Source organism: Microtus oregoni, unplaced genomic scaffold (genome assembly GCF_018167655.1).
Source record: "Microtus oregoni isolate MIOR12 unplaced genomic scaffold, Mior012 000048F_ref0000485, whole genome shotgun sequence".
Lineage (NCBI taxonomy): Eukaryota > Metazoa > Chordata > Mammalia > Rodentia > Cricetidae > Microtus > Microtus oregoni.
Window position 1 is genome coordinate 10,628,568 of NW_024543222.1, and position 12,142 is coordinate 10,640,709.

Genomic DNA, 12,142 nt, shown 5'->3' on the forward strand with positions numbered 1-12,142 from the left:
GGACTGGTAAGGAAAGGACCAAAGCTGACAGGTACGCACTGGATTGCCAGGAGAAGGCGTATTGGCTGGTGCACCGTAGCCCTGTGAGTACAGGTTCCCATTCCTTCTGAGCTTCCCCACTTTCCTGTCTCCCCAATTTGCCCCAGCTACCTCTGGCTGCCCCGCTCACTAGGGTTAGAACTGGACTAGCCAGAGGATCTGTTCAGTGTGGGCGACCTGGATGAAGAGGCCTTGTGCTGTGTCTTGGAGGGGTGCTTGTGGCTTGTCGATCAGGGTTAAGTGTTGCCCTGGTCTGAGTCACTGGAATCAACTCATTTACTAGGACTTAGACATCTTCATTGTTGTCGTTTCTTCCTTGGGAAAAGAATATAAGAAGAAAATCTGTGAGAACAGACGGTCTGCAGAGCCAAAACTGCAGTTCTATCTTTTCCTCCCCTGGTTCAGGTCAGCAGCTGGAATGAGAGGAAGATGGAAGGACTAAGCAGGCTTTCAGGCATCTCATTGCTTGGAGCACCTTGCTTCTTTGGCATTGGGACTTCTTTTTATTTTATGTGTATGAATGTTTTGCCTCCATGTATATATGTGTACCAGGTGCATGCCTGGTGCCCTCATAGGTAAAAAGAAGGTGTTGAGTCCTGTGGGTCTGCAGTTACAGATGTTTCTGAGCAACCTGTGGTGTTGGAAGTAGAACCTGGGTTCTCTGTAAGAGCAGCCAGTGTTCTGGACCATCTGAGCCATCTCTCTCACCCTACTTTGGGACTTCTAATAGTTCTAAGAGATAGGCTATGTGTAATGGATGTAGCCTGTCCCAGCTCAGTCTTAGGAAATGGCAGTCTCATTCCCTAGCATCCCGCTAGAGTGATCTCTGCTGCCTCAGTGTCCTCCTGTGTCAAGGTCGCATGCTCTTCCCTTGGGGTTACAGAAAGTGGGAGAGAGGGGACAGAGATCCAAACGTCCTTTTTCCTCCTCTTTTACTGACCTTACCTCCTGAAATGGCTAAGATGCTCAGAACAGGAAGTGAATGGAGCCAGGGATGTTGCTGAAACCCGCCATCAACCCACCAGAGTCTGGTTATTTACTTACCTTTGTGTGTCGCCGACTGATTTTTCTGAAGGTGTTGCCACTGTGACGCGTGGTTTGGGTGTTGTTGTGTGGCTGAAGCGAAGGTTCTGGGCTTGATTCTCAAGTAGCTTATCTGGATTATCTCTGCTTCAGGGCAAAACCAAATCTTAGGTGCCTGTTGCGGGTGCCTGGGGGTTGGGTATGGATGACAGAGCACAGAGTCCCAGAACCTCAGTGTCTCCCCATCGGAGGTTTTGGAGTGAGATGGTTTTGTGAACTTCACATTGCTCTTAGTGTGTTCTAAAGCAGCTTGCTGAGGATGAGGGGGAAGGGTGGGTTCACACTTACTGAGCCGGCCCTGTGCCCTGTGGCACCAAAGCCGAGGGAACCCTCTCTCTTTCAATGTGAGAATGACTTCCTGTGTGCTCCTCCCTGGGTAGGAGGAGGCCACTGTGGCTGCAGCCCTTACAAAGCACCCAGCAGGGTACTCAGTGAGCTGCACAGGACCCTTCCCCCTGCCTTGGTCTCCTTACCCAGAAGGCCAGAGGAGAGAAATGCATAATAGATCATCTAGGTCCTCCTTAATTGTCCTGGTGTAAGCTCTCAGCCTCCACTGGGGAAGTGTCTGAGGGGCTCTTCACAGCCAGATACAGGAGTCCATGTGATGTGGTCTCTGCATAAGCACCTTTCCCTGCCTCCTCCCATCCCTATCAACATGATATATCTTGTCTCCATGACCTCCTTCACCTCACAATTCCACTACTAATACCATGACCACCAGTGTCGCCATACACCACCCCCACGGTGACCACTACCATCACCGTCATCACCACCGCCATTACCAACACTGCCGCCAGCATCACCACCACGTTATCACCATCACCACCACCTTTACCGTCATCCCTGTTGCGACCAACATGGCAGACCTGAGTTGACGACTCACATCTCACCAAATATTCCGCTCTCATTCCTTTATCTACTCTTTGCAATCCTGTGTGGAAAGGCGTGTTATTCCCCTTTTTACTGATAAACAAACTGAGGCTCAGGGATGTTGTGCTCTGTCCACCTATGCCTCTCATATGTGCTAGAGGATCTGAATCCACACACTTCGTTAACTACGAGCGCTGTCTCTTAGTCCCTATGCTCCCTTTGCCTCCTGTGACAATGTCGCCTGATGTCCTTGTGTATTTTAGTTTGCTTGTAACGTCCTGAGTCACTGGTGCTCCATAAACGTAAACATTCGTGTTCAAACAAGCCTGGCCACTTTGTTAGTGTGGGGGAATTCTAGCTAAGTTTGATATGCTTGGGGCGGTCTTAAAATACAGAGGATAGGCCTGGAGAGATGGCTCAAAGGTTAAGAGCACTGACTGCTCTTCCAGAGGTCCTGAGTTCAATTCCCAGCACCCACATGGTGGCTCACAGCCATCTCTAGTGGGATCTGAGGCCCTCTTCTGGCATAAAGTTGTACATGCAGACAGAGCACTCATGTATAAAATAAATAAATAGATCTTTAAAAAAATGTGGAGGACACAAAACGCTCCTCCTGTCTGGTCCCCCTCACTGCTGGCTTCTTCAGGAATGAGGCAGGACTGTATCTGGGGCCTGCTGTCCCTGACACCCCTAGAACGCTCTTCACCTTTTGCTGGCCAGCCCAGGGAAGACTGTGTTCTATCCAAGGAACATCTCTGCCTGGAGTAGAGCAATCTGTCTGACAAGCTTCGGAAGCCCTGGAGCCCACAGACTGCCAGACTGCCTCCAGGAGACCTAAACAAACCCTCAGCGCTATGGGAACAGAGCCAGCTATAGCAAGCCGAGCATTTGGCTCCGTAGCTGCTGAGCAGGAGTTCTGGGGACCCACTGTGGCCACCTGGTAGATTAGAGTGTGATGTGGCCACAGTTACCAGATGAGCTGTTTACTTGTACATTAGTCTGTAACCTTTTTTTCCTATTCTTTCCAATTTCTTGTATGCTTACATTGTTTGTGTGTGTGTGTGCATGTGTGTGTGTGCACATGTGTGTATATTGTATATATGTTTGTGTGTGTGTGCACACACGTGTGTATATTGTATATATGTTTGTGCATGTGCATGTGTGTGTGCACGTGTGTATATTGTATATATGTTTGTGTGTGTGCATGTGCATGTGTGTGTGCGCACACATGTGTATATTGTATATATGTTTGTGTGTGTGCATGTGTGTGCGCGCGCACATGTGTATATTGTATATATGCTTGTTGTTTGCAGGTGTGGGAGGCACACGGGTGTATGTGTGCCCATAGAGGCCCGAGGCTGACATCAGAATCATACTCAGTTGCTTTCCCATCTCATTCGTTGAGGCATGGGTCAAATCCAGGGCTCGCTCATGTCGCTAGTCTCACTATCCAGCTTGCTCTAGGGATCCCCTCTCTGTCTGCTAAAGCTGGAATTATAGGCCGGCTGCTGCACCCATCCATCATCTATGTGGGTCTCGAGATCTGAGCCCTCATGTGTGCTCAGCAAGAGCTTTAACTACCGAGGCATCTCCCCAGCCCCTCATTTCTCTCGTTCTTAAGCCTTAAATTCCTTATTGGGCTTCGACCACCAAGAAAGGAGTGTTGGGCATCTAATACCAGCTAGACATCACTGAGTCCGTACTGTGCACTTGTGAAGAAAGAGCATCTCTTCGATGCTGTCCCCAGAAAAGCATCCCTAGCAGAGGGTGAGATCGGACATGGATTCAAAACAGACTTAAGCATGATACAAACAGTGTAAATGAGCACAGGGAGAAATGATTTCCCTACATGGTTAAGGACAGCCTTGAACTGCTCTGCCTGCTTTTCTTACCCAGTTTACGCATTGCTAGGGATGGAACCCAGCTCTTCATGTATGTTAGGCGAGCACTCTACCAACTGAGCTACAGCCCTAGCCTGAGATGTGATTTCTTGCACAAACGGTTTCGAGGTTTCCCCGTGTCTTCACTGAGCCACCTGGGCACCACCGGTGACTCAGTGTCTTCTGAGGGTACAGCCCCATTACTCAGGCCTGGTTTGCTGCGGAGAGGCCTTTTTGTGGCCTTGTGTTCTAAGGCAAGTTGTCACGTGAATAAACATTCAACAAAGCGGTCTTCATTACAGCCACATACATAGCTACCAACTAAGAAGGTGTCTGCTCTCCACTTCCTGCTGAGGTTGAGCTAAATGCCCCGCAGTGGAGAGCGACAAAATAATTTAAGGTATATCCAATGTGATGGGACATTGGGAAGCTATTTAAATGATAGTGTCAAAGTTCATTCATTAACTCGGGGAAATAGTCTGAAATACAGTGCTGCATCATAAAACTGTGTAGAACACTTGATAGATGCTGGTGGCAATTTAAAAAAAGCAACACAACTTTTGGATGTTTATTTTATGGTTGGTGTTCTTGAGCCAGTGGGGATGTCTGGCTTATGAGCTGGATAGCCATGGACGTGGTTCATGGTCTCAGGGACAATGAAGGAAAACGTGACTACATCTGTTATGCAGATGAAGGAATAACCTACAGGATGCTGTGCAAGCTTGTAGAAGAAAGGAATCTCCCATCAGACCAGGTGCCAGGAGACACCTCCGCATGGAAGTGACGTCCGAGCCGAGTGTGCTTGGAGCAGACTTTTCTAACTCTCCAACCTAAAGCCACCTCCCCATTCAGCCTCATTTTTCTTCCCCTCATTCCTTGCTTCACTCTGTTTATAAAACAAGTAGTGTTTTGTCTATCCTCTCTGACCCAGGGGTTGCCCTGTGAGAGAGAACTAGAAGGTGCTCATAGGTGACTAGGTAGGTCATAGGTGACCCTTGTCCTGGTGCCACCCTGGCCTGCTGATTCCTGCTGATGTCATTGTCAGATTACCAGGCATTTAGCAAATGCCCCTTTTTGTTTATGCCTAAGGGATCTAATTGAGACGTCACATCTGGTGCTCACAGCTTCTCCCGTTGAAGGAGGGAAGCTCACAGCTCAAGCATCCCTGAAGGACTTTCCGTGCAGAGACACCAGGGCAGAAGGCATCTGCGGGCAGCGCCTCAACTGGTTGCCTTTAGTTCTTACACATGGACAATGAGCTCTGGATAACCTTAAATTAAATATCCACCCATGGACCAGAGTGTGTATCTGCAGAAGCCCTGGTAGTCATTACAGTAGGATAAAGGCTATACTAACTGCCTGATAGATGAATGAATGAATGAATGAATGGATGGATGAGCGAGCCTCGGAGGCTTTCTGGGGGGAGTTTGGGCAGACAGTGGTTGGGATTACAGCTTCTTCAGCTGGACTTAAGGGGTTGCTGCCCACAGAGAGGCCAAGGGAAGAGTACAGCCAGAGGAAGATGTTTGGCTGTTTGGTAGAGCTGGTGAAGAAATCTGCAGGGGTGGGGGATGGTGGTGAGCAGGAACTGGAGAGGGTGGCAGAGCAATAAAGGCCAGATGTGGCCTTGAGTCTGGGCGGCAGAGGTGGCCTTGGAACATGTTTCAGCTATGCATTTAATCCAACTGAGGCCCCAGCTGCCTATTTGCTGCCGTTTGTGGGGCCAGTTCAAAGGAACAGTTAAACAGCCACCTCAAGCCTGGAGCAGATGACCCCATGGGGCTACTGAGGCAGCTGGTGCCCGTGAAAGGGGCTGGACCGTGGCTGTAGGTCACTCACTGTGGGGTGAGCTCTGAGTGTGCAGTGAGCATGTATGAATATGGGCACATGTGTGAGAACATGTGTAGATGAGTGTCAGTGTGTAAGTTGAGGGGGCGTGTCGGTGTCTTAGACCAAACACTGTGAAAGTGTGTGTGTATGTGAAATCCGTCTTCAGTGGCACTGGTGGGGGCGTCTCCGTAGCAGACCTGGGGGAAAAAAATCCCTGGAGGCCGTTTTAGGTGAAAGCATTCGTGGGATGGTCACATCCTTCCCTTCTTCAGATGAGGTTAGATCTTCTCGGGAGACGATTGGGACTTCTGTGGTGTTCCTTTGTGACACTGATCATTATTGCCCTTTATCCTCTTATGACGACTAAGGGATTTCCCCATCCCCAAGACTGGAAATGTCCCTGTATATTTTCTTGGGGGGGGGGTACCCTCAAAGCAGGAGTCTCGGGTCATACTCACTATCCTCTCAAGGTTTAGCCCAGTGTCTAGAACATAGGTAGTATTGATCTGAGTCCACGGGTAGTGGGGTGAGGGTGGGGACTCCATTTCCTCACCTCCTCTCACACATCTTGTGTTTTGCTTCTCACCTCTTCCTTGTATAGTCAGTCTGTAGGCCCCATATTTGCCTCTTTGGTAGCCTGCTGAGCTAGGATGTGGTATTTAGCAAGTCGAATACAGGGTATCCATTTTTTAATCATTCATATTGTGTGTGTGAGCACAGACAGACAGACACACACACTTGCCCCAGAAGGGGCTTGGAGGTCAGAGGACAACATTTGGAGCTGGGTTTCTCCTTCTATCTTGTGTCTCTTCCCGTAGCTGTGGTATGCACCCTAGGTTTCCTGCTGTGAGCTTTGGGCTGATTCTCCTGTACTTGCTACCCGTCATGCTGGAGGAGGGCTGTGATTACAGATGTGCACCACCACACCATCGGACTTTCCACATGTGTCCTAGGGCGTGAGCGTGGGTTTTCAGACTTGTGCGGCAAGCACTTTTACCCACTTCCCTGGCCTCAGTGACAATTATTTTGTATAAATAGTTGATATCAGAATTTATTTTCTATCAAGATCTATTTTATGGTCTTAATATAGATATACAATAAGTGTAAAATTATTGGACCTAGGCGTGGTGATATGAGCCTGTAAGCTCAGGCTGAGGCAGGAGGATTGTGAGTTCTAGACTGATTTGCCCTGCATTGTGAGTTCAAGGCAAGCCTGGTACATAAAGACTGTTTCCCATGCTCCAAAAACCAAAACCAAAACCAAAAAATAACAACCAAGCAAGCAATTTATGTCTCGACTCCTCCAAAGTGGCTGGGAATCTAAATTATTTGTGTTTATCTGAAGTTAACCAGATGTCCTAGATTGTAATCTAGCAGCCTGACCTCTGACTGAAAATGTTTTCTCTTCTGCTGATGGGCTAAGACCTGATGACGAGAGGGCCGTCTCGCTGCCGCATGAAGTCAGCCTCGTTAATAATACGTGCCGACACTTGCTCGTACAGAAGGAAGTGAAAAACCTCAATTGCTGGCCTCAAGTACATGAGAGAGGCCAAGTAAGACTGGGTGCCGGGCGGGGGGTTAACCAGAGGAAGTGGGCACTGACAGATTGCTGACGCAGGTTTGGTTCCACCTTCGCATGCGTGACCTTAAACGACAGTCCAGGCTCTTGTTCAGTGACAACCACTCTCTGTCGATGGTGTCATGTTCTATGTCATATTCTATCTTGATAAATCCTAGAAGTACCTTTCAGGTGGGAGGCATGATCTCTGCTTCTCAGGTGGCTGGGCCAGTGAACCCCGGGTGAAGTACCTTCTAGGATAGTGGTTCTCAACCATCCTAATGCTACACCCCTTTAGTACAATTCCTCATGTTGTGCTGATCCCCAACCATAACATTATTTTTGTTGCTACCTCGTAACTGTAACCTTGCTACTGTTAAGAATCGTAATACAAACATCTGTGTTTTCCGTTGATCTTTAGCAATCCCTGGGAAAGGGTCGTTTGATCCTCCAGTGGATTGAGAACCGCAGCTCTAGAGGTTTGGCACATCTGGGAAACAGCAATCTAGGAGCTGGGATGGGGTAGTGCACGACTCACGCACTTCTTGCGTCCTTCTCACTCGGCCCAGGCAGCAGCTGCAGAGTGTGGTGAAGGAGAATCCTTAGGAGGAACTGGGAGTCTCATGTACCAATTTCAGTGGTCTTACTGAGTTTCAGGGCCCTTCATCCATCCATAATCTATGCCATCTGTCATCTATCCATCATCTGTCTGTCCATGACGTATCCCATCTGTCGTCCATCCATCCATCTATCCATCTGTCTGTCCACGATGCACATCCCATCTGTCGTCCATCCATCTATCCATTCTCCTACGGTGATGCACAAACATCTATCTGTCCTTCCCCCCTCTTTCTCCCTCTCCCCTCCCTCCCTCCTTCCCGCTGTGTTGAGTCCTGGGTATCTGCACTTACAAATAGTCCTGGGGAAGCTCTCTAGCTCATTTGGGGGTTCATACACCCTCACATTTCCTTCTGGGCTAGACCACTAACCCTTCTCAGCGTTGCCTCTTAATTGTCAGCTTGGCAAAGATCCAAAGTTGATCAGAAACTAGAGACTCTTCCTGCGGTGACCCTTTATTGTTTTCCTTCCGTTCAGCCTGGGATGAACAATGTGCTAGACTACGGCCTGGACCGCGTGACCAATCCAAACGAAGTTAAGGTAAACCAGGTAAGTTTGATGCGTTCTGGCCAGAGTCTGGGGAGGTTCTGAGGTTGGGAGGGTATCCCCACGTCTATCTGTCTGTGAGGCAATGTTATCTCTCCTTGGAGACTGATGCTGGTATCAGGGTCTTGATTTGTGACTCTGTGGCCTAGGGGGCCAAGGGAAGAGGAGGCCGTTGCAAGGGTCCTGGGTAGAGAGTGGTCACAGTGAATGAATGAAGGCTGTAGAGCAGGCCATGTGATGCCCGAATCACTCACACTTTGGAAATCGAATGAGATTTTCAATCCAGTGTGTCATTGCTAAGGCTTGGCCTCTAGGCATGAGAAGGTGACCTGGAAGGGTGTGTCTGGGTGGTGGGGGGAGGTGAAAAGAGCAGGATGCAGCCGTGAAGTAGCTGAGGTAACACTGCAGTGTGTGGAGAGGGACTTAAGAGTCCCCAGAGAGCATCACCTGGGAACATCATTAGGACTCTTGTCCAAAATGACCCTTCCTTTGATACGTTTGGGGCACATCAGCAAGCTTTTGGCTACCATTCTCCCAGCAGCCTCTTCCACGTTTTCTTGTCAGATAGCAGATCACTGCCAAGGTCTTGTAGGCTCAGTTGCTATGGAGACAGAACCATCTAGTAAAATACAGAACCCGGGTGGGAGAGGTTTTTTTTTTTTTTGTTAATGGATAATGTACTGTCTGGAAACCTCTCTCCCGTGGAGGAGGGGGGTGGAAGCAGCATGCCCTTCACTGGCTCTGACGTGGGTGGGGTGTGGGGACTGGCTGAGGCTCAGCTGTGTGGATGTGGGGTGTGGGGAGGTGAGAATAGGGCCTTCACACTGTCTGTTTTGGGGGGTGGCCTTGGAGCTGTGCTAGCCCATTGTAGATGCCATAGCTGGAGGACTTCTGGGGAGTGTGGCCAATGGGCCTTCTCCCTGAGGAAGCATCTTCATGCCCACAGGCCACCCGGGAGTAAAAGAGCTGTGCCTTCCAGCTTTCATAAACCTGGGTGTGCCAGCCGTTGGCAATGCTCTGAGCAGGGAAGTAGAGGCCAGACTGGGTGGCATAGCACAGGCTCATGGTGGCGGGTTCTGCATGGGCTGTGTCTTTTTTGCTGTGTACTCACCTCTCTCTCTCTCTCTCTCTCTCTCTCTCTCTCTCTCTCCCTCTCCCTCTCCCTCTCCCTCTCCCCCTCCCCCTCCCCCTCCCCCTCCCCCTCCCCCTCCCCCTCCCCCTCTCCCTCTCCCTCTTCCTCTCCCTCTCACCAGCTCTCTTTCTCCTGTGTGTGCACTCTGACCGTTATGGAGCAGTAAGAAGAAATATCACACGGGCTGCCCTTCCCTCTCCAGCAGCGCAGGGCCCATTGAATCCCTTGTGGAGGGCGGGGCTGGGGCAGGGGATGAGTGTTGTGACTTTCTCATGAGCAGGTGACCCCGTTTCCTCCTCTTCTTTTACCTGCACTGAGAGGAGAGGGTCACACAGAGAGCTTGGAGCATCTTCCACGAGGCCTGAGGAAGGCAAAGGTTTGCTTTTCATCTCAGTTCAGGGAACTCACAGTGAAGAACAGGGTCGTTTCAGAGAACGAGGAAATTCTTGACATCTGTTTCTCCTCAACGGAGGCAAAAGCCCATTGAGCAAGAGAATGGAGGCTGTTAGGCTGGCAGGTGTCCAGGGCCTTGGGTAGTCAGCTTCATCAGACATGAACACTGGGTGGTAAGGTTTCCCAGCCCTGGGAGGATCTGGTGTGTGTGTGTGTGTGTGTGTGTGTGTGTGTGTGTGTGTGTGTCTGTCTGTCTGTCTGTCTGTCTGTCTCTCCTTTCAGTTCCTATACCTTAAGAACACAAAAAGGTCATAAAAAAGACTGAATCTGCCTCTGGGCCCTGTTGTGCTCTGAACTAAAACCCTTCTGTCCCAGGTTCTCCTCCGCCCCAGGAGGGGTCACACTGCCATCTAGTGCTGCTCACGACAACAGGGTCACACTGTTCCCCAGCGATGAGCGGCCACCAGGCCCTAGGAAGGAACCCAGCCAGCTCTTCCAGTTTTGGTCAAACTCCTGGGCCATTCATAGCTTGAGTTCCCTAATCTATAAAATATGCCCAACATTAGTTCTTTAGGAGATTATGCAGGATCATTTGTAGAGGTGTCTAGAACAATATACAACATGTGAGGCATCTAAGAATGGGTGTTATTCTTACCATCATAACGTTATGATATTGTGAGGGAGGTGGGTTATGGGGTATCTTCTTTACTTATGTCTTTGCCATTATTCTGTTTAGTTTCGGTTAAGTTTTAAAGTTAGCTTACAAAGTGATGGGTTTTAGTATGACATTTTCAAACACACACACACACATACATACACACACACACACACACACACACACACACACACACGCTCTTAATTCTCTTTCTCTGGAGCAGGGGCATTTTCATTTTGCACTGGGGCCATGCAGGCTGTGAGTGGGTGATCCTGCCTCTCCTTGCTCAGGAAGTATTAGACAGACAAGTATCTGCTCAGATGTCCCAGCCTCAAATCCTGGTTTCCCCGACAGCTGCCCTTGCTCTCTTTTGTGTGTACATTGTTCTAACAATTTCAGTTTCTGGATTTCCCAGCTTGCAGCCTCTTCCCCACCCCTCTCTCTGCTCGTGTCCTCGCTGTCTTCCCAGCTAGTGTTCCCTCACATCTCCTTACAGACTCCTGCCAGGCTACCTCATCCTCAGCTCTCTGCTTGACTGCCTTCTGGCTCCCTTTTTTCTGTCTGGCAGGGATCCCAGGGCTTCTCAGGCATAGCTCTGACCCCTCGAACCTTCCCTGACAAATTGTCCCTAGCCTCTGAGGGCCACGAGATGTATAAACAAGTCTGTCGCTATTTGGGAAAGATAACAAGTTGTTAGATTGTCAGGAATGGAGATCACTCAGATTCCCCAGGCAGCGTAGCCTCCGTGTGGGGAAGGGTAGCCCTCTAAGTGGGAGTACAGACTTGGCTTCGCTCCAGAAGAGGCCACATCCAAGAGGAGGGTGCGTGCGTGAGAATTCCGGGGTTAAAAAAAGAGCTTGCGGTTGTCCTGCTCTGTCACCAGGTGATTGCCTCTGAACTGCACAGTGTGTGTGGGTGTGTGTATTTTTAATAATTTTAGCATGATGTTTTTATGACCTTTTGGTTAAATAATAATAATAATGTTGATAGCTAGGTTTGCAAGATTTAGCAAACAACACTTAAATTTGGATTTCAGATAAACAGTGATGATGTCTCTTTCAGTATAACTATGTCCTGACTATTGCCTGGGACAATATTCTGTCTTGTAACAAGAGCTGATGTCACATCCTGCATGTGCCATATTTTAGCAACAGTAATGTTAACCCTAATTAATGGCCGTTATATATTGAGTCTCTGCAATATGCCAACTGCCTATATTATTCTGTTTAGCCGCCGCCCCCATCCCCAACTCATAATTCTGCCAAGTGTGAAACTTAGCGCACTAAGATGATGTCACAGGTGGGAAAGCTTACATTGTGAACCATTGTTTGAGCTGGATGTGGTTTAATTCCAGCACCCCCGTGAGTTTGAGGCCAGTCTGGTCTCCATAGCAAGTTCTAGGCCAACCAGGGAGATATCACGAGACCCTGTCTCAAAACACAAAGTTTATTTTATGTACAAAATTGTTGGGAATATCTTATAAAATTATACTTAGGTTATGCGTAGAGGGTATAGACAAAGTATAAATTAGATTTTCT

At 49.0% G+C, this 12,142-nt stretch overlaps 1 protein-coding gene across 2 annotated transcripts in view; it reads left to right on the forward strand.

Moving 5' to 3' along the window:
- The window catches only part of Rgs9 (regulator of G protein signaling 9), a 64,261-nt gene that overhangs the window by 22,878 nt on the left and 29,241 nt on the right, over positions 1-12,142 (forward strand). Inside the window, exons 8-9 of one of the 2 annotated variants that reach the window (XM_041636142.1) lie at positions 2-83; positions 8,356-8,427. In XM_041636142.1, the coding sequence (XP_041492076.1) occupies positions 2-83; positions 8,356-8,427 (154 nt within the window). The remainder of the gene's footprint in view (position 1; positions 84-8,355; positions 8,428-12,142) is intronic. The other variant, XM_041636143.1, reaches the window with a different exon arrangement.